This window comes from Anopheles coustani, chromosome 2, assembly GCF_943734705.1.
Source record: "Anopheles coustani chromosome 2, idAnoCousDA_361_x.2, whole genome shotgun sequence".
Classification (NCBI taxonomy): domain Eukaryota; kingdom Metazoa; phylum Arthropoda; class Insecta; order Diptera; family Culicidae; genus Anopheles; species Anopheles coustani.
Window position 1 is genome coordinate 4,914,765 of NC_071289.1, and position 20,879 is coordinate 4,935,643.

Sequence of the window (20,879 nt, forward strand, 5' to 3'; positions counted from 1 at the left end):
TTTGGTTTACCCTTTTTGCAAGGTGTCCGCTTTCTAGTCGGTGGCTATTTTCTAGTTCAAACCTTTCTCCCTGATCATGGCACACATTTTCCCTCGGCAAGGGTAGGCAAATATTGATGCACCGTGTGGGGGATTTAAGCCGCCAAGGGACTGGCATGGCCCCGGCCAAAGTCACCCTGTGCAGGTTAGCTTCAAACAGTGGTCATACGCAACACGGAATACAACATGAAAACCAAGAACAAATGTGCATCACGAATAGCGTACGAAGATGGAGTCTGGTTCGACAAACGAAGAACTGACTTTGATTGAACAGATGCGGTCTTCAATGTCTTGTTGCCTTCTTGCGGGCCTTAGCCAAGCTACGCAGTGGAGAGGAGGCGTCACTGATTGAACCGTTACATCGTTTTTTCTTGTACAAGGAATGCGTAGTTACTCGAACGACTTGATTAATTGAGATATGTGAAAATGTGACGTAATTGAAACGTACACGATGAGGCTGCCCGAATGGCTGAACCTCGTGTGAAAGCAAGAGATTTAAAAAAAGGTCTCAATTTTTGCACTTTTTCTACAGCGGATCCTTCGTTACTAGATTTTTTCTTTTTTTTTTTAAATTACCGTTATTGCCATTTGCTAACACGGAACCTTTAGCAGGTACAGCCTATAAGTTGACCGTATATAGTTTTGGTGCCATAAATAGCATGGACGTTCACCTGGAAGTCGCCGATCAATATGTTATCATAAGTTCAATGTTATCCTCTTTCGATGGCATTTTTTTTCAATCGCCTATTGTCTCTAATTTAAATATCACATTAAAAATACTGCCCCGATCCTGCTTCGACTGGATGGTTCACAAGGTTGGCTTACCTGTGCTACACCGAAAGTAGTGCAGTATTCCGACTGGTTTCGGTGAAACCTGGCAACGATCAACGTCAAACGCACTTGCACCGCCCAACAAGAGCCCAGCACGGCCACAACAGCGGTTGGTGTGGTAAAAACTTGAACCGGTTGGCAACACGCTTGGCCTGAACACCTGAACCGCCAGCAGTTTGCACGGACTCCCGCGTCTTGGATAGGACTTTTCGCGACGATCTTCTCGAGACAACTGACGATCCGCTGTGCCTTCGATCATATACCGAGCCCGCGCCGGCGTGCGAAACAAATTCCGTCCGGCGCCACCAGCAGCCTTGCTCCCGGAGAGAGCCTCACCCTTCTTGTGATATAGCTTCTTTAGATGGGGGTTGTCGGGGGAGGCTTCGACCTACCCCTATCGTAGCTTGAATCGACCGAGCACGCTCTCAGAGTCAAGGATGGAATTAACGGTGAATGACAAATAGGGAGAGTGAGAAACTATATAGAGCCCTTTTTTATTTGCAAGGCAAGGACCAGAGGGATTAAAAGAAAAGAATACGTTGGCCATTTTTAATCGCGTTTGTCGCCAATTCGAATGGAATGTTACACGGTTCTTGGTACTTTGATAAGCAATGAGCAATGATAGACAAACTTGCAAATGTTTTTGCTTCTAAGCTAGGCTAGGACAATTGTGATTCATTCGAGATCTTTTGGGTATCACTTTGTATTGTCAAGGCGTATGAGATTGACAAACATGCAATTAAACAGCGATAATAGCGACCTAGATATTTGATATGATGGTTCACATCTCTGTGCCAAATATCAATCTGTTATTTCTGCCACTAGAACATGCGGGTAGCAATAAGTTCTGTGTTCTATTTTAAACGCTTAAACACCGTTTACGGTCTCCATTATTGAATGTGGTTAACATACCGCCTCCAGTGGATCATCTCCTTTTGCCGTCTGTTGATTTTGCCGATTGTTATCCTATATTTTTTGGGAAATTCGAAACTAACGCAATGTACAGTTTAATTGGAAGCTGCATGTTGAAACTTTCAGAAATGTTGTTCAAACGAACTAACCTTCCAAATGTGCTATCGCATAATTGAACGTCTAAGTAATAAATTTTCCCAAAAACCAAGAACCACGGAAAAACGTTTGTAGTACAAAGATAGTTATTTTATAAACACTATTCATTTGTCCAAATCGGTCTAGGTGTTACAAAGTTATTTTAACAAATAAGTTGTTTCAACCGTTAATTCAAATTGTAACCAAGGTTCTTAAGGCTTGCGCTGTCAGGAAACTGAAGTAAACAAATCTCTTCACGTTTCTGATTAGTGATGGGAAAACTGAATCCCTACAGCGATTCGAATCTTTCGATTCAAATCCATTCTGAGATCCGGATCTTTGAATCCGAATCCCAGTCCGTAATATCATGCGTGCCTACCAAATTTACCGATTTTTCATATTATTTGTGACTTTAACAATGGTTGAATTGATCCAAAGGCTAAATCGAGCTTTTGAATGGTCCCCAGGACCATCTGGATCGCTATCGCTATACGCTCCCAGGGGGAGCTGTTTCATTTCAGTTCCGAGGAACCTACCCACCACTATGCGCCAATTTGAAAGAGAAAAGAGAACTGAAAATTCTCTCGCAAAATCGCAAAATCTCTCTTTCGAAGAGAGGGGACCTTTCGAACTGGGTTTTCCAGGGATTATATGAAAATGACATTTGGAGATTTTCGAAGAGTTTCGGTCGACCGGGCCATGTTTACAATGTGTCGCAGTATTAATTTCTCCAAAACTGGAAACGATGGATATGTCTTTACTTCGACAAAGTTGTTGGTCTGCAAAAGACCTTTCGTTTGAGGGGTCTGTCGTAAAAATCGGTCCACAGAATCAAAAGTTATTGGCAAATAGGCTGTTTCGGCCATTTTCCCATACAAAATCATTTTGCAAAAACTAAGTGGCCTGGAAAATCTTACTATCGTTAAAGTTGTGTGTCTTGAGCAGACCTTTCATTTGAGGGGTCAATCGTGAAAATCGGTTCAAAGAATCAAAAGTTATTAACAAAATGGCAATTTTTGCCTAAATGGCTATTCGAAGTATTGAGTACCTTGTTCCACCGGAACCGATAGATTTCCGAAGCTTTTCGAAAAATCAATTTTCTCAAAAACTAGATAATATAGAATGATCTATTGTTACACAAAGTTGTGTGTCTTGAGCAGACCTTTCATTTAAGGGGTCAATCGTGAAAATCGGTTAAGAGAATCAATAGTTATTAACAAATTGGCAAATTTTGGCTTTTTAGTTATCGAAGTTTATTCACCTTGTTCCCGGTAGAGTGCTATCTCTTTTCCACACAATTAGTTTTCTAAACTAGGCGGGAAACTGAAGTAAACAAATCTTTTCACGTTTCTGATATTGTTGTTCAGTTGAATTGAAAAGTTTTACGTGTGAGCTCGTAGGTAATATTATTTATTAAAGTAATTGTGAATTAAAGAAAAATCCGGCAAAATGGCTGAAGCAATTGAAGAGCTCGAAGTAGACGAACTGGAACAACTTTTGTTGGATGCCTACGAGGATAATACAGATGAGGAAAATAGCAGTGCCGTTCCGAGAAGCGGCGGCCCAGTGGACACCCCGAAACCGAAACTGACCACAGAGGGTTCCAGCTTTCTGCTGGGTGATACAGAAAACACGGCTAGTGGTTCATCAAACCGTGCCGCGCCGGAAACTGATGATTCGGTGGCCGCTATGATCCGGGATGCGGACGTTGATTCATCGGACGACGAAGAGACGAGAAACTTCTTCGAGCGCAAATATAACCAATACGGGCGTCAGATAAACGATCTTCTCAAGTCGAAAGAAGAGGAAAAATCCGATCAAGCCCTATCGAAGTGGGTTGATAACAAGCTGAGGCAAATTAATCGTGCCACTGCCCAGCCACCCGCTCCAGTGCGATCCCCGGAGGAGGAGGGAAAGAAGACGTTAGCAGTGGCCAAACCGTCCGTGCCCGTTAGTCCCGGAGGAGCTGCCAGGAAAGATTTACCGGCTAATAAAATCCCGGCAGTTTTCGAAGCGACCGTACACACTGATCCAATCTTTGGTATGCGTATCGTGCACCCGCTGGTGTCGAGCCAGATGCTTCAGGAGCATATGAAGGAAAAGAAAGCGGTCCCATTTGTGCGATTACGGAACTTTGTCGAAACAGCCGATCTCGAGCAGGATTGGGTGATCGGAGGAGTTCTTGTAAGCAAAAGTCCAACGAAAACCACATCGAAGGGAAAGCAGTTTGCCATCTGGAAGTTGAGTGATCTGCACGGCGACATCAAGATGGTGACCCTGTTTTTGTTCGGGTCGGCCTACAAAGACCTTTGGAAAACTGCCGACGGAACGGTGGTGGCCGTGCTGAATCCAAACGTCCTGAACGGGAACAATGAGAAAAACTCGGAGGCCACTTTATCGATCGACCGGGCAACGAAAGTTATGATATTGGGACAGTCACGCGATCTTGGCAAATGTCGCAGTCGCAAGAAGAATGGAGATCGCTGTACGGCCATCGTTAACCTGGGCAAGTGTGAGTATTGCGTGTACCACATTAAGCAGGAGTACGGTAAAGCTTGCAACCGTGGCGGGATCCTTACGTCCACCGGAGGACAAGGGTTGAATGGGCTGCGCAACAAGGTGCTCGGCAAGAACGAGGTTTTCTACGCGGGGCAAAGTTTTAGCGCGATCAAGGCTGTAAAGCATCCGAAGCAGATGGAAAAGGATCGTAATCGGATGCTAACGTTGTCCGATTACTATCGATCTCCGTTTGAAGGAAGTGGTGGAGGAAGCGAAACTGGTACAGTGGCCTCAAGTCCATCTTCTGTTCCTTCCTACCGAAGAACTGGATCCGGACCAACGGGATCTAGCGTGACACCGAAAGGATCCGCAGCAAGAGTAGAAGTGAATGTTGATCAGCGAAAGAAGGATATGGAAAGATTGCAAAGTCTCGGTGTATCGTTGGAATCATTTAAAGCTGGTCAACAGTCCGTCTCTTCGCCACGCACACAAACTACACAACAAGCCGCTAGTTTGGGGGCAGTGAGTCAGACTCCAGCATCCAGCACCAGTACACCGGCAAATCCTCTCGCAAATCGAAAGTTTAGCCTCGAATCCGTGCCCCGGTTGAGTCGGACTTCGTTCGACATTGAATTCACCAAGCAGATGCCTACGTTGAAAGCGTTACAGTCGCGTGCCCGTGCTACCGCGATTTTGAAAGAAAAACCGGCTGAAAAGTCCAACCCAAATTTCATCAAGTACCGCGGCACGGAACAGGGTAAGAAGCGAGTATTGGAGGAGGTTGCTAAAAACGCCCCATTATCGGAGGAAAATGCCGCCAAGCGGCAGAAAGTAGATAAGGCGGTGGAGGACGAAGCGGAACGTGCCCGGAAGGAGCACATGAAACGCATCATCGAAGCGACCTCGTCCCACCAGGATCTCGTGGTGGCGAGGGAGAACGAACAGCAGGAGGAATACTTCAAGACGCTCGAGCGCAAGGAAGCGATGGAAGAGAAGATGCTCAATACGTTCAAGGTGGCGTGCAAGGCGGTCAGCTGCCGGCAGTGCAAGTACATTGCGTTTTCCGCCGCGGATCGTTGCAAGTCCGAGGGCCATCAGCTGCGGGTGCACGATGCCGAAAAGCGCTTCTTCCGGTGCGCCGACTGTGGTGGACGAACGGTCAGCTTGTTCCGGATACCGAAGGTAAGCTGTAAGGCGTGCCAGGGTTCACGATGGGAGCGGTGCGCCATGATGCGCGAGAAACGAGGTGTTCAGATTGGCGATGTCCTGTCCATTCGGGGCGATGAGGAGAAGTACTTGGGTAGTTTGGCCGGGGCTAGTGCAAGTTTGAACTTGCTTATGCCGGAGGAAAATTGATCTGCAAGCTCACATTGTTCACATTTAGCACAAATTTATCATAAATTCTGATAATGAGGTTACGTTTGAGAAAAAATATAAATGTTTCATAATAAATAACAGTCCCCGCGCGTTCGGATTACATTACGAATACGATTCTTTATTGTTTGACCTGTTTTTGCCAAAGTTCTGTAATATAAATGTATACAAAATGTGAGAGTTCGCTACAGTTATCTGCTTTCGTTCGAATATCATCACTAGGCTCTAAACTCTGGTGAAGATGAGGTATTATAGTTTACTGATATCTGAATGTATACGATTGATGACTTCATGTTTTCTTTTGCGTACGTTTCGTTTCGAATAAATATCAGATCTTACTCTGCTAATGGAGTCAGGTGATCATTTGATCGTCGATCGGACAAATAAAGAATGATTAAGATGGGATGATAATCGATGGAGAAACATGATAAGCCACTCTTCAGCGAGTGACTGTCTAGATAGGGCCGGTAGTCCCTTAATTTTGTTCTAACGATAGCCCTACAACTAAAGTACGAGCAATGGCCAAACATTGTGCACATCGACCATTGGCCCGAAGTGTATAAAGAAGAGAAAAAGCTTGTGGGTTAAATTCTTTTTTGGTTTCAAAACACCCAACGATCTCCAATACTGGTCACGGAGTGGTGGGGTCATGTTGTTCGGTTGATCGATTCTAGAGTTCGATTTTATAATTAATGGAGCATGGGTTTTCAGTCTGTCTGGGTGATTTGATATTGTTCATTTACGGTTGAGTATTTTAAGGTTTTACGGGTGACGAAAAACAACCAAAAAAGTTTCATCTAAGAGTATGGTTGTTCTTTTGAAACATGCTTGCTAGAAGCGAATGTAAAACAGTTTTGTTGGGAACCATTTGGATTGTGTTCGCTTTAGCGCAGCAAGAGCTATGAAACCTATCCCTAATCCTACTTGCAACACGGGGCATCACCTAAAGATCAAGAATATGCCAAATCGGCAACAAACGGGGAGGGGGCGACTAGAGAGCTTTTTAAATGGGACGCTGGAAGCTAAGGCAAGATACTTTACCAAACCGTGGAGTTGGGGGAGGACTGGATGAGTTACCAATTGTTGAGGAAATCAAATCCTTTGCTGTTACCGAGTAAACTGTTCATCTCATCGTAGTTTTTGTCGTCCTCCTCGACCGAAGACGATTGCGCACGGTGAAGGCACTCGTTTTTCGAGCTCTTGGTGAACAGGTTCACCTTATCGTTGTCCGTGTCGAATTCGTCCTGTTCGAGCGCTCCGTCGATCTCATCACTGCCACTGATCGAAGTAGCCGATGCGTTGGTAGCCGTCACCATTTCGATCGGCGTCTGGTTGAAGATGTTGTTGAACTTACTTAGGAATCCTGTCCCGGTACCGCCGATGCCTTTCGCACCGAGCGGCTCATCTGGTAGAATGTTTTTCTCGCTGTCGTACGTCGGCTCCTTGCAAAGCCCCTTCAGTGCCCCGTTTCCATTCTTAACGACAGTGTCATCGGATTTGGGTGACTTTAGAAGCAATTTCTTCGCAAGCAATCCTGCTGTCTTCGCAACGCCTGTAACGGCATCACCTTCGTCCTTTTCCGCAGGAAAGATGGTAAGATTTATCTGACTTTTGGTCTTGTGTGCGAACGGTGCCGAATGTTCGTCCCGAAACAGGCCTACACTATCGTCCGTAACCACCTTCCGCCCGGTGCGCACATACTGGAACGTTTGTAGCCGCTTGCCATCGTAGAGGTTTGCGTTACGGTCCTCCTCGCCCGGTACTCCTCCATTCTCGTCGTCATCCGCGCCCAGAATTCGCTGCAGCGAATCGGTCGATGTGGAGAAATTGTCAAAATATTTCAGCGCCAACTCCGGTTTGATGATCGTCTCGTTCACGATTTCCATCTGCTCCTCGCGGCTCAGATCGTCCCATATGTGCTCGTACGCACTGCGTATCTCGTCGATGTCCAGCGCGATCTTCTTGGAGATTTCGTTCAGATTGGCAAAGTAATCCGACACGTAGGTGCGATCCAGTTTGGAGTCCATTGTTAGCGCAACTGACCACGCGTGGCTCGTCTGCAAAATTTAACGAATCGATGGGCTCGGATCGCCGTCTTCGGCCAATAGCCCCTTACGAGCGTACGACGACGACAACGAGCCTTGGGGCTAGCAATCAGAGCGTGTCCGCAAAACCCGATGGGTACCACACACCAGTGGTATGTAACCGCGCACTGCACTGTTTTAACGCCTCGGGTAGTTAAATTCTTGGCCTCCCGCTAGTCACTAGGGCGTTTCCCACTCCTGCGATTTAATAATTAAACAACCCAACCCCAGTACAACACCCCAATTGAGAACGTCTTCGCAGAAGTGTATTTTGTTGTGACACTGTAATCGACGATGAAATTGTTGAGGAACATCGGAGGAAAAAAGGTAAATATTTGGTACGTATCCCTTCGGAAAACGCTCCTTTGATCAAACGCAGCACAAGTGAGTTTATAATTATAGTTTCACAAATTCAAAAGTGAATTTTATTGTAGTTTATTTCAAACTATCCGTTGGGAATAAGCACTGAAAATTATTAAAATGTGTTTTATTTATATTCAACAACACATAGGGTTGTTTATCCAATACATCGATTTTAATGAAGGATCCAGGTTATTCGTTCTTGCATTAGTGACGAACATGTTGACAAGCAAATGATTTATTGGATGAGCTAAAGTGTTTCGTAAAATTTTTCTAAAATCGCAATTTTTACGTTTGAAACTTTATAAACGTAGGTTTGTTTGATAAACAACATAAGTGAATAACTCATAGCTGAGTAGGATAATGCAATTATGTCGCTAACGTTCTAATTTTAATTGTTAACTTTCATGGTAAGAAGTGGTTTAAATTTTCTTTCCATGAAAGTTCACATTAGAGGAGAAGGGCTTTGAGTAAAATTATGATTTTATTGGATAAGACTAAATTTGTTTTGCTATCGATATTGCTGCCGCATGGTTTGTAGTTGTGTGATCATTTTGCTAAACCAAACGTTGACCGTCGACTTTTGGGTGTCCGCAAAAGCTTGCTGATCAACACACGCACGCACGAACGCTTTGCTCTTGAACATAAACTTTTAGTTCTTAAACAGACACGGAGCGAGATGCGATGGATGTAGATTTTAAGCAAACCTGTCAGCAAGAACTCAATTCACTAGGTCACATAGGCGCGGGGCGTGTTTTTAACGGTCTGGATTTCTTTATTGGTTGTAGTTAATGCTCTCCAGATTTTAATTATTAATTGGGTCTGCTTTTGATTTCTACAGCGGTGGCAGGGAAAGTTCTTCCTTCATTTAGACCGGGGCCTTTTCTACCAATTTGAACCAGTGTCCGCACTCGCAGCGTTTCGGTTGACCCTAGAAAGGAACGAGGAAGTAGTAAATGGTAATAGTCGCACTTTTCCGCAAAAGTATTCAGTGAGCAGGGTAGGCACTGCAACCCTACCTGATGCAGCCACATCCATTGGACATAAGTTTGATCTTCTTCGCCTAAAAATGGGAAAAAAGAAATATGTAACAGATATGTAAGTAGTGCACATCCATTCTTGGGTCCTAAGGATTTCCAGGATATCCACGAACGCTGGAAAAATACTTACAGACACAACCGACTAGACGAGCATCGAATGCCGACGGGATCAGGTTGGGGGTATCCTTGGTTCCCGGTCCACGCTTGAACACACGCATATCGAACGGATCCGGGTTACCGGCTTGCTTGGCCAGCAGCTCACGCTTCTCAATACCGGTGGCGTGTTCGATCGGGTCGTTCATCACTGCAAGAAAACAAACAGTTATCAGCAACCATGATCCGAGTGATGCACCAGCGGAATGAAAACATCCCGCAGTACTGGGTGGAACCAGTCACGATGGTAGCTACGGAACTTTGACTGGTGGTTTAGAGCCATTTTCCATATCTTTGCTACATCCAACTATGGCGTAACTATCAGAAGCATTAAGAGGTGTCCTTTTAGCGGTCGATGCATTGCATTTCAGCGTCAAGGATGCAGATTTTTGCCGTACAAAATTACGTAAGTGCCAGACACTTGGACAGTTCCGAGCCGCGCATCTCTCGCTCGATGGCGAAGAAAATTTTGCTAACTCTGTCTCTTTCGCTCCCACGCAGAAGGGTGTTGTGCAATACAAGGAGCACCGCCGGAACTTACTTTTACAAAATCGAACTGGGGTGTAGGTCACGTTTCGCTTGGCCGCGGCCAGGACCATTCTTCCGCACAGAGACGCCATTGGTGTGGTTGCTTTGTACGCGGCGTAAATGTAGAGTGATTTTTCGCTGGATCGGATCGCACTTCGCGAAACACACGGATTTCTGAACTCGTCGGTCGATGGAAATTTGACGTAAAGAGAGCGAAAGAGACAACACGCGAAACAAATGTCAAGATGAATGTCAGTATCAAAGCATGCGTTTAGATAGCTGAGTTCACTCCTTACTCGAATTGCCAATTCTAGGTACATTTATTAAATCTTCCAATTATAAATTTTGTTTGCTTACTTCACAAAATCAAGTTTTTTTTACTCAAACGTATGCAATAAATTTTAAAATTTCTTTTATCTCTTTTCGTTATCTTGCAGTAATATATTTAATTTTTTTATAATTTCCGCGCACGTGTGGTGCTTCATGTGACTAATCTTTATCTAGCTTTTTATAATTTGCAATCTTCACACTGATAGTGTTCAGTATTTCCTTCGGCGACATTTTCTGATCATCCTGGCACACCTTCAGTATACGTCCGCATTCCTGGATGAAGTATCCTAGCTCCTTCTCGTCGACCGGCTGTTGACCTTCGACTGCCGCCGACAAACACTTGTTGGTCAGCTGTGTGATCTGTACCTTTTCCGAACTGAACGCTTCATCTAAATCGAAAAGCTCCAAGGGTGGTGCTGGGAGGTCACTGAATATTGGTTGGAATACCTGCATTGGGAAAGATTCATCATCGGTAAGTAAGTAAAACCAGTGAAGGGCACTTTCGTCACACTTACCGCAAGCTGCAGCGGTGGTAATGGGATCTCGAACTGTGGTTTGATGATCTTCAGCGGTTCATATTGCACATCCAGTTTTCGTACGTACTGATAAGATCACGCAATAGATCGTTGTTGATCGAGTAGAGCGACAGATCGAATAGCTTCTTGAAGTCGGCGGGAATGTCGTAATCGAGCGAATCCATTAGACATATCTTCGGTTGCTCTGCCAGATAGATCGTATCGGGTATGACGGCGTAGTCATTTATCTAGCGGGAAGATACAAACGATCGTCAGAACGATGCTCGATTCTCTTGTGCAGAAAAACACTCAGCCCCTACCTCCAAGTCGTTGAAGTCAGACGCTTTGAATTTGAACTCATCCTGCAGGATCATAGCAAAGAGGCTATCCCAGAGCGCCGTGTTTACTTCGTTCGAGATGTACTTGTCCTGAAACATGTGTCCCGAGCCGATGGCGACGAGTTTCCCATTGTTCTGGTTCTGAAAGTACCCGGCTAGCGGCCGGTTGAACGGATAAACTACCGGGCCCGTCGTTAGGAGGACATTTGCCGGGCTGATGACGTTCATCGTCGCTCCGTAGGGGTACACAAACTGCGAATCCAAAGGAAAACCCATCGGAATGTGATGAAATGGGATTATTATAACCGAGTTGGAGTGTCATTTTCTCACCTCGACTTTGTACTTATCGTCCATAAAATCGAACGACGTAAGGATACTCTTGCTGGAATCCAGCAACAGATTGTTAATCGATTCGCAGCTCACACCGCCACTAATGAGAGCTTCTTTGGGGTGAAAATATTTGTAATACTGTGGGCGTACCACAACATCTAAAAGAAGAAGCGTCATCATAAAATTTGTGCTATCGACTTGGAAGCACTAATGTGTGGGAAACGATTATTACATACCATTGTTGATAGTCATTCCGTAGTCTTCCAGGAGAAAGTTTACGTTCGTGTTGAACTGCACCTCACCGCCCTCACCAAGCAGAAGCAGCAGTCGTCCGCCATCATTAATGTAATCCTAATTAAGCAAGGGTTATATGGATTACTGGTTATTAAAAGTTAGCTCACCCATTGTGCGGACCAAAAGGTAGGCTTGTGTTTACACAGGATCAAATTATGTATCATTAAAGATTTGTTCGGTTACCTTCAAGTATTGGAACTCGGTTTCGGTAAACTTCTCCTGGGGTCCTGCCAACACAAACACCGTTGCCGTTTTGAGAAGTTCCGGTGTGATTTCATTCTTATTACTGTCGAAAAAAGAAGTACGGAGTGGCATAAGGATTCACTTCTTGTTACAAGAAGGACAACACTACCTCTCAACCCGATGGTTCACTTTCAGCTTTCGGTGTAGTGTTTTATAATTGTCCGCCAGCTTGAACAGCTCGTTCTTGGTCACATTAAAGAGAATCGTCGCTGAAGTCATCGTGTCGTGTGGGATTTTCGCACTGATATGGACACTTCAGGCGATTCGGTCCTTTCTATCGCAAAACTAATCCAAAACTGCCTGTAAACAACGTCGTTTGTCACGTGTCTTCGCGGTAGGCATCGAGTGTTTTGTTTGGAAACTTTTGGTTGCTATGGAAATTTTCCCGGCGGCTGTTACCGGTCGTTACGGAGCGTTACGTTACCATGCGGACTGTCGCACACGTGTGCTGCATAGTTGGGTGTAGTTTTCCACAGTCCGTGCGTTGATTTTCCCGGAATGTCATCACGGATAACATTAGTTAAACTATTCGTAAGGGGATTGGGAGATACAATTACTTTAGCTTAACATTTTCATATTGCATTTGCTACTCCATGCGGACACCGCATCCGCCATCATCCTTTGGGAGCTATTATCGATTAATGGGCGATCAACAGGAACAGCTGAGAGGAAGTTAAAAAACTAACATTGAAGTAAAAAAAAACAGTCCACGCTGGCTGCTATTTTTAAAATGACATTACTACGCCTCCCCCGTGTCAGTAAAATCTTTACAACTGTGTAGTATTCCCGTACGTACTCTGATCGCGCGAAGCAAAACCACGCGATCGATCGCGATGCGTACGCGCAAAAACGGCTGGGATGAATAAGTAAGTATTAAATGAAAGTGTTAAGCAATTTACGACTCTGTCAGCTTGGTTACGATTCATTTATCTTCCCCACTCGGGGCCTGGATCGCTTACACATTTCGCCAGGCACAAGTCCAGGCTGCCGTGGATGCCTCGACTTCTTCTGCTGCTGCTTCTGCTGCAGAATCGACTGGCCAAAGATGGAGAATGCCAAACTGGCCGTCTTCCGTACCGCTCCGGGGCGAAAGGCGAAATACAGATGCGCCGAATGCAAGTGTCCATTGGCCGATGGTGTCCGGATGGTGTGGTGCAGGAATAAAATAAGAGTATAAGAAAAGGGACAGCCCCCGATCCGACCACACCGTGGAGACCTTCGTCCGTTTTGTTTCTCGCGCCGAGTTCTGGCGTTCTGCGCGAAGGTGGTCCCGAGAGGACGATGGGTTTTCTCTGCTGGCATCTCTACGGGTACGATAAAATCATGTTTAACATCTTGTATTACCGACCCGCAACGGAGCCCGCAGCATTTCGTTGTCTTTTCTCTTGCGTCTTGTGTCTGTCTGGTTTTTTTTTCCTCTCTCTCTCTTGTGTTGTCGTTGTGCTGATCAAGCTCGAGGCAAGGTTGTTGCTGCTGATGCTGCATCGTTGGTTTCGTTTTGTGCTGCACTTCTCCGATTCGGATGCGTGTGCATACACACCATGTGAAATTTCGGACAGGCCACTACACACAATGCTGTCTTCTCCGATCCAGAAACGATTGGTTCGTCGGGGTGGTAAAGGACCCTCTCTCCCGATCCGTTTGCTGATCGACCGGATAATCTTGATTCCGAAATGATTCCGATAGTGCTAATTGGGGGGAAAACGCTGTCCCGCATGGCCCGCTTCTTCGTCCCCACCATCACCCGTTTCGATCTGAAATTCGGTTCATTGGAGCGATTGTGAAAGAAATTCGAAACCTCCAGCAAACCGGGCTATGAAGAAGCGACATCACCAGGGGGAGTGTGGCAGAGGAGAGGAAAGCAATGAGAACAAAACGGTAAAAGATTTGAAAAAGAGGGGAAAAAAACCACCATCGAAAAAGGGGTGGCAAGAAGCAACCCCGATCGATTTAGGGAATTCGCAAACCGAGAGGCACATTTCGCAGGCGGAGATGGTGTGAATTTTATTATTCGCAGTTGCTTATCGCGGCTGGCTTATCTTCGATTTATGGCACCCGGTATCGATGGGTGACAGTGTAAACTAAAGCGTTCCCTCGACCACCTTCGTCACGGGGTTGGCCCAAGATGCACTCCGGTTGGCCAAGTGGAAGGTAGTATCGCGATGCAGCCTGAAGTGAAGTTGAACTCGATCTTGCGATTTGTTGTCGTTGCATGCTCGAACCGTGTGCTTTAAATGCCTTTGTCGAAACTAAACCCTTGTGATAAGAGGTGCTACTTCCTGGTGGGGATTACACTAATCAGTAAACATGTTTTGTTGTTAAACAAAATTTTGTTCAACATACATGAGATTGAGATGCAGCCAGATGATGCAATTTTAAAATAAGAGAAGAAAAAGTTTAAAGATTTTCTAAGTTTGATTGAACCTGAGACTCTATGGGAAAAATCATTAAAAAAACCTCCTTAATAAAAAAATGAAAATAATCAATATCATGTGCCCCCCATCACAAGGGTTAATTTCCAAGCGATGGAATTCTCTCTCTCTGGTGTGAACTTATTTATGCTCGGCTGGCGCGTAACCATCGGCCACCATCAGCACACCCCAGATCGCGTCCCGTGATAAACCGTCCGTGTGCCGGCGCAACGTGCCAACAACATATGCAGCCCCGTGAACAAAAGTGCACTTTCTTTCGACAGCAAATGCAACATGGTTTCAAGACCGCCCAAGTGCCAACCCAAGAGTGCCCGCACTGGAGGACAGACAGTCTGCGGAAAGTGTAAGCGTTGTTGCACGATGGTGCAATTGTTTCTACAGCGAATTCGACAGTTTACAACGGCCACGTACACGATTCGATTTGTAGCTGTTGGAATGTCTTGGTTGTTGAAGTTTGGTACGGTTTCCCTTTTACGCGTACGTCTTGCTCTTCTTGGCCTGCATTTGGTGAAAGGATCTGTACGCGGTCAGTGCATGTTTTTCGGTTTCCCTTTCCCGGCCAGGGCTCTTCGTTGCACGTCCATGTCCATGGACAATATTGGAACAAATTGAAGTGGAACAACAAAAAGAGATATCCTTTACAGAAGAGGATCCACCTCGCCTCCCTCCTCAGTTGCTGATTCTTGGTTCGTACCCCGCGAGACTACATAAATTTACAACTCCTCAGTGGCACATGAAAGAGGGTGAAAGAACGGAAAAGAAAACAAACCAAAAGTCCCATAAAGATGCTAAACTAACTGTTCGAGGCTGGATCTCCGCGGATTCGTCTAGGAAGGTGTCTGCTGGTTGATTTCCCGTACGCAACGACGACGATTTAAACTTCTATTTGTCACACACGCGTTCGACGCTTCGATTCGTATTCGAGGAAAGAAGTGGATAGAAAATCGAAAACAAAACAAAAAAAAACACAGTTTGAGCCGGATAGCGCCGGGGAGCCGAGGGAACGCGCGCACGGTTCTCCTTGGGGAGCCGTTTTTTCGTGGCTTCGGTAATTTATTCTCGACAATTATGCTGCTCATGTTGTGACATAAATTTTCGTTAGTGTTGTTCCTCCCGGTTCCTTTCCCGTTTCCATCCGATGGTCGATCCTCTATACTCTCTGTTCTTCCAAACACTGCGAGTCACCATGGGAAAGAGTGGTGATGTGAAATATGGCCATTTGATCTGATTTGATTTTTATCGTCCCAGGTGATGGTGGTGGTGGCGGTGTGGAGGGGTCGGTGGTTGGTCTCGTAAGCTCGATACTTTCCTTCGCTTTTCCTTTCACTCTTGACTTTTCGGGCGTCAAGGGACGGGCAATGTTGGGTGTTTGTTCCTGCAACTGATGCGTTCTTATCTCCGGGATGTCATCGGACATTTTTTTCCTCATTGCAGTTTCGAGGATCTCCAGGCCGGTGTTTAATGATGGAAGGGGTATTAATTCGTTTTGTAACACGCTCGTAAACGGGTAAAACATATTGCAATGTGCCGTTCCGCGGGATGATAGAGATCTTATCTTGAAGATGATCCTCCAAAAGTTGAGCGTTTTGCGTTCGAGAATAGAAATAAGGCTGTTTTGGATCTCTAGCTTATGAGACCCTTAATTTTCTGTTTGTATGTTATCTTTTAGTGTTTAATTTGACGTAATTATTAAATTAATTTCCATATTCAATCGTAGTCAGTTTCTCAAAGATACACTACTTGAAGAATCCACAAACATAAGGAAGGTAACTTTCTTAGAACCTTAGCAGAGGAATGTAAATACGTAAAACAACAGTTGCAAATCTGTGTGAATCCATCTTAGACCCACGATCCTAAAGTCTGAGAACAGGGACTATTCCCCAGCTTGAGAAAACATTCTCGCGGTGAATAAGAAGCAATTGTTTTGGAATTGTTATTGGACCCTCACAACAAACTTATCATGCTCATCGAGAGAGTGGCATCGTGTCGAGAACACTACAGTCAATTCAGCAAATGTGGTTTCGTTTATAACGGTGCGACTCCACACAATTCAACTAAATGCTCGATGTTGGCATTTGTAATCTGACGATGGAGGTTTATACAGAAGCATTTATTTTTAGTCACCTTACTTCTCCCTCCACATCAAAGTGTTGCGATCACCTCTAATATCTGTTCCAATATCAGCGACACATCATAAAGGGCATCAACTCGAATCGGTGCATTCGTCTTTCATCGAAAATGTTGTACGTTGGTGTCGTCAATGTGTGATATGGAAAGGTGTCGGGTAGGAATCGATTCGTTGCACCGGACACAAAATCAAACCACCTTTGCCATCGCTCACTAGCGCGTCCTTGATGGCCTTGTGGTGTAGCGGTGGTGCATCTCCCGCCACGTTGGATCGTCCTCAGGAAACCGCTGACGGATGTGGTCGGTTCGCATGTGCGTCCGTCGCCAACGTTGATGCATCGCAGGAAGCCGGATAGACGATCCGGAATGATGGGAGGCCTTTGCCGTTGCCGGTACGCGATTTGCGGTTTTTGGAGCCAAACGTCGTCGTCGGTGCCGTCGGTGTAGGAGGACGGTGTTGACGATTTCCAAACCGACCGCGAACCAGCGTCGAATGGGTTGTGTTCAGGTTGTACGGATTCCATGGAACATCATGACGTTGGGGTGCGGTGTGTGTGTGTGTGTGTGTCGGGTGGAGTGAACTTTCATCTAACACTCATCAAGACCCTCGTTGTTCGCTGCTGACGTCCGGTTCGTCACGTCTCAGTGCCGCGGCCTAGATGTGCGTAGGAAAAAGCGATGGCGAGTCGGTTGGTAGTTGGGGAAGGAGTTGCTTCTCAAGTTCCTCGAATGGCAACCGTTAAAGCGGGGATGTTCGATGCTTCCACTTTGCGCCGCCAAAAGGAGCATCGAGCCAGAACGATAGGGTGAATAGTGTCATAGCAAATGTATCTGTACATGGAGTTTTTTGTTGTCGTTTTGAAAAGGTCTCATTGGACAGGTAAAACGTCACAGAGTCATACAAAGCACCGATCTTTTCAAAGAACACAAACTATTAAATTCGTTATACAAAGAAAAACTTAATTCCGGATGACTTTCCTTTTGGTCGTTTTGTTTTAAAGCTTTCAGCATGCATATAGTATTAATTTTAAAATCTAGTTCATTCGTTCTTTTTACTATTGAAATTCTATTATGTTTGTTTGGTTCAATTATATTTTTCATCAACATCTGTCTGCAACCCTTGTTTTGTGATATAACTTTAAGCTTATTTTATAAGAAGTGGATAGAGGTAAAATAATGAATTTCTCTTCTATTAAAACACATGACCAACTGTTTTTAACACTTAGAAAACAAGATATTTAAGAAAGCTTTAAAATACTAACAATGTGCAAACTCAACATTGAAGCTCATGTGCATCTAATACATGCGGTATGGATGCATTTTCTATTTTGTTCCTTTTTTATTTCCCTTTCGCCACTAAACACCACCGCCCGTTGTGGGTTTTTTTGAATGGCCGTATCACCTCCCATACCCCTACATTGACTTCCCCCCAGCAGTCTCGGCCCGAAATGTGCATCGATTAATGGCGGTCATTTGCAGCGCACCGGTTTTGCCCACCGTTTGCCTCTCTTCCTATTGCGGCATTTCTGAGGCTTCCCATTAAGAAATGGGGGGCCAAGAGGCCAAAACAATACCAGACGATGATGATGTATAGATCGTCGCTCCATTCTTCGAGCCAGGGGGACTCCAAGCCGGAGGGATCGCGCCTCGCGCTTCGATGCACTTTGGGGCCTTTCTTGGGGGGAAAAAATTGTAATCCGGCACGTTGGAAACGAGACACCCCGGAGCGTATCGTCGTCGGTCTCCGGGAAAGGCTCGCCGGGGAGAGCGGGCTGTTCCGAGCCGCTGCACGAGAGGAATTGTGGACTTTCCTACGCCGGACCTAGGAAAACTCCATTGGTGAGGTCCGAAAAACGTGCCACGGTTGCGTGCGTAAATCTAAGCAAGATGACGTCGCTTATGTTGCGTTTTGCCATCTCCAGGACCTTGAGTACACTCCCCGCTTGTCTCCCCTCGGCGAAGACCGGCAATGTCTACCTAAACGCTTCAGTAACCCTCTCCAACACATGCGGCCCTCTCCTGGCACACATACAGACGGTGAATGTGTGCGTGCTTGATGCCGGGATAACTCCAAATTGCGCACGATCTCTTACTCCCTCTCTTTCGCTCGAAGAAGGAGGAGCCAAACACCAAACACAGAGAAGAGGTTGGGCTTCTCCAACGGCGTGGTGTGCAGGATGTTTCAGAAGAACTCGACGAAGATTGAAAAAAAAGTAGCCCAATCTTTCAACTTCACAATCCGGAGCCAATCGCAGTAGTCTTGTTGATTCCGTTTCTCCTTTGTGTTGCTTGATTGAATGTATGTGTGCTTCAGGACGATTTATCATCTAGTTGTGTGGTGGTGTTGTTCCTGTAAACTCGTCGAAAAGAAAAGGAAAGAGATGAAAAGCGTTCACTTTTGGGCTCATGTGTTGGTGAACGAATTTTCATGGGTAATTTGATGGTAGTGGTTGGCCCTTTCTGTTGCACACCGTCGATTCGCAAGGATCGATGGAAGGATATTCTCGTTGAAAAACCATCCAAAGGATTACATTCCTTGCTTCGTGGTTAATTCAGCCTTCACTTTTCTTACCGACCAAATTCGTGTTGCTTGGAAAAACAGTTTTTCCTCCCAAATCGGATCCGCGTGCTGCAGGGTTGATGAGTTTGTTCCATGCCCAAGTAATGGAATGAGGTGTCGGATGGTAATTCCCATCGACGTACCTCGCGTGCAATGAAGTCATGTGAAGTTGGTCGCGAAAAATTTCATTAAAACGAGTGTTATCGATATTCACTTTCGCACCTCTTTGTGCCGGTAAGTAGTGTCACGTAATTCATTTTTTAAATTAAATGCACACAAACGCTCGCATGTGCTTTGTGTGTTTAAAAAGGGCCTGCCACGTTTTTGTGCGTCCTGCTACCATTGATGGTGTTTTTTTTTCACCAGAATTGTAACTCGATACTCGATGCCACACGATAAACCCCCCCACATTACGTATTCATATGGTAACGGGTAATACACACTGACAGAGGCACGCAGGAACGTCACACAGAAACACAGGAGTAGTCAGTCCTTCGTGTACGGAAGCCGATACGATATTGATAGTACCAACTGCATAATTAGAGGCTTAATTTGTTGTAATGGTTCTTTAATGGTGCGAAATTAACGTCACCTTTTTGACACAGAAAGAGTTCGTTAGGTTTTTCATTGCCATAAATAAAAAAAAACTAGGAAGATAAGAAAAGGAGTGAAACGAGGAATATTTTAATTAAATCCAACAATAACAGTTTTAACTTGCTGAAAATTATGATGAAACATAGTTCAAACATTAACGATTCACATCAAAATGATCAAAAACTCATCGACGCACTTTAGTATTTTCTCGACATTGTCAAAGTGTTCAATGCACTCTGTCAATATGCTTGCATGACTTAATGAAATTTTTCGATTGCACGGCGGCTGGGCGTCACGGGGGCTGGGAGACATAGGGGCAATTACCGACAGGAAAAGTAGTAATGACCAATTTCAGCGCTATCGTTTTACCCATTCGAGCGAAACGCAACCGGATTACCCGCCCGGTTTTGTGAGGGAAAAACATGAAACCTCCAATTGTCGAGCACCCGATGGTTGGTTAATTAATGCCAGGCGCAGTCCAAGCGGGATCCAGCAGTCCAATGGAACCCGGGGACCGGGCATCCGGGGACTCGAAATATATGTGTGGTCGCGATTGGTCAGAACCGAGCTACGAGAAGCTCTTAGGCACCAGTATGTGTTTGTGTCTGGGAATGGGGGAAAAGTTGTGCAGTTTAATTACAATTTTAAATTGCACCGGGGTAGATCTTCACTCCGCAACGCCAACACCATTTTCCCCGGACCTGCGTGAAGTGTGTTTTGGACGAGATGATCAGAGGCGGGTTGCCAGGGGATGACCGGGGCCGGACGGCTAATTGCCATGCGCTTGGCATTCGTCGTAATTGTGCGAAGAATTTGCTTAAATTAGCGCCATTAATCATGCCGCCCTTGCGTCGCGTCGTCATTTTGTCTCGACTTTGTTTTAGTTTTGGGTTCTTCACATGGTTTTTTTTTGAGTGTCCTTTGGGTCCTATTGGAAAGCTCATTTCCGATCACGTTTTCCCAAAGATGTTTCCCTTAAGTTGCAAAAATAAAACGGAATCTCAAAGATCTGGCACCAAATAGAAAAAAACCCGAGATGAACGGGGAATGCACTTTTTCTTTTGTCCCTTCGGAGGAAAACCCCTTCTGGATGGTAATGCGACACCCTTGGCCCTTTCCTCGGACACTTCTGAGGGCGCTCAAAGGGCGGCCGACGATGGT

The 20,879-nt window shown here is 45.4% G+C and overlaps 4 protein-coding genes across 4 annotated transcripts; 1 reads left to right on the forward strand and 3 right to left on the reverse strand.

Annotated features, from left to right (window-relative positions):
* Positions 1-3,284: 3,284 nt before the first annotated feature.
* Positions 3,285-5,968, forward strand: LOC131262256 (protein MCM10 homolog). Its single transcript, XM_058264220.1, has one exon. It carries the CDS (start codon positions 3,367-3,369, stop codon positions 5,770-5,772), a length of 2,406 nt encoding a protein of 801 aa, XP_058120203.1. The 5' UTR covers positions 3,285-3,366; the 3' UTR covers positions 5,773-5,968.
* A 145-nt stretch (positions 5,969-6,113) lies between these two features.
* LOC131262265 (uncharacterized) lies at positions 6,114-8,143 on the reverse strand. Its single transcript, XM_058264231.1, has one exon. The coding sequence runs from the start codon at positions 7,815-7,817 to the stop codon at positions 6,864-6,866; it is 954 nt and encodes a 317-aa protein (XP_058120214.1). The 5' UTR covers positions 7,818-8,143; the 3' UTR covers positions 6,114-6,863.
* A 566-nt stretch (positions 8,144-8,709) lies between these two features.
* Positions 8,710-10,149, reverse strand: LOC131262273 (cytochrome c oxidase subunit 5B, mitochondrial-like). The gene is made up of 4 exons (XM_058264240.1): positions 9,969-10,149; positions 9,405-9,578; positions 9,254-9,297; positions 8,710-9,165 (listed from the first exon to the last, which is right to left on the reverse strand). The coding sequence occupies exons 1-4, from the start codon at positions 10,045-10,047 to the stop codon at positions 9,103-9,105; spliced, it is 360 nt and encodes a 119-aa protein (XP_058120223.1). The 5' UTR covers positions 10,048-10,149; the 3' UTR covers positions 8,710-9,102.
* Positions 10,150-10,444: 295 nt separating this feature from the next.
* On the reverse strand, positions 10,445-12,224 carry LOC131262264 (intraflagellar transport protein 52 homolog). Its single transcript, XM_058264230.1, is given in 8 exon segments — positions 10,445-10,732; positions 10,801-10,880; positions 10,883-11,048; positions 11,121-11,390; positions 11,469-11,626; positions 11,705-11,819; positions 11,946-12,048; positions 12,115-12,224. Coding segments are annotated over 8 exon segments (1,290 nt in total).
* Positions 12,225-20,879: the final 8,655 nt, after the last annotated feature.

Excerpts from the sequence above, each read along its gene's own strand:
- LOC131262273 (XM_058264240.1), bottom strand. The coding sequence starts at position 10,047 with ATGGCGTCTCTGTGCGGAAGAATGGTCCTGGCCGCGGCCAAGCGAAAC. Across the intron at positions 9,579-9,968 it reads CCCAGTTCGATTTTGTAAAA|TGATGAACGACCCGATCGAA; the intron begins GTAAGTTCCGGC and ends GTTTTCTTGCAG. Across the intron at positions 9,298-9,404 it reads TCGTCTAGTCGGTTGTGTCT|GCGAAGAAGATCAAACTTAT; the intron begins GTAAGTATTTTT and ends TCCCATTTTTAG.
- LOC131262256 (XM_058264220.1), top strand. The coding sequence starts at position 3,367 with ATGGCTGAAGCAATTGAAGAGCTCGAAGTAGACGAACTGGAACAACTT.
- LOC131262265 (XM_058264231.1), bottom strand. The coding sequence starts at position 7,817 with ATGGACTCCAAACTGGATCGCACCTACGTGTCGGATTACTTTGCCAAT.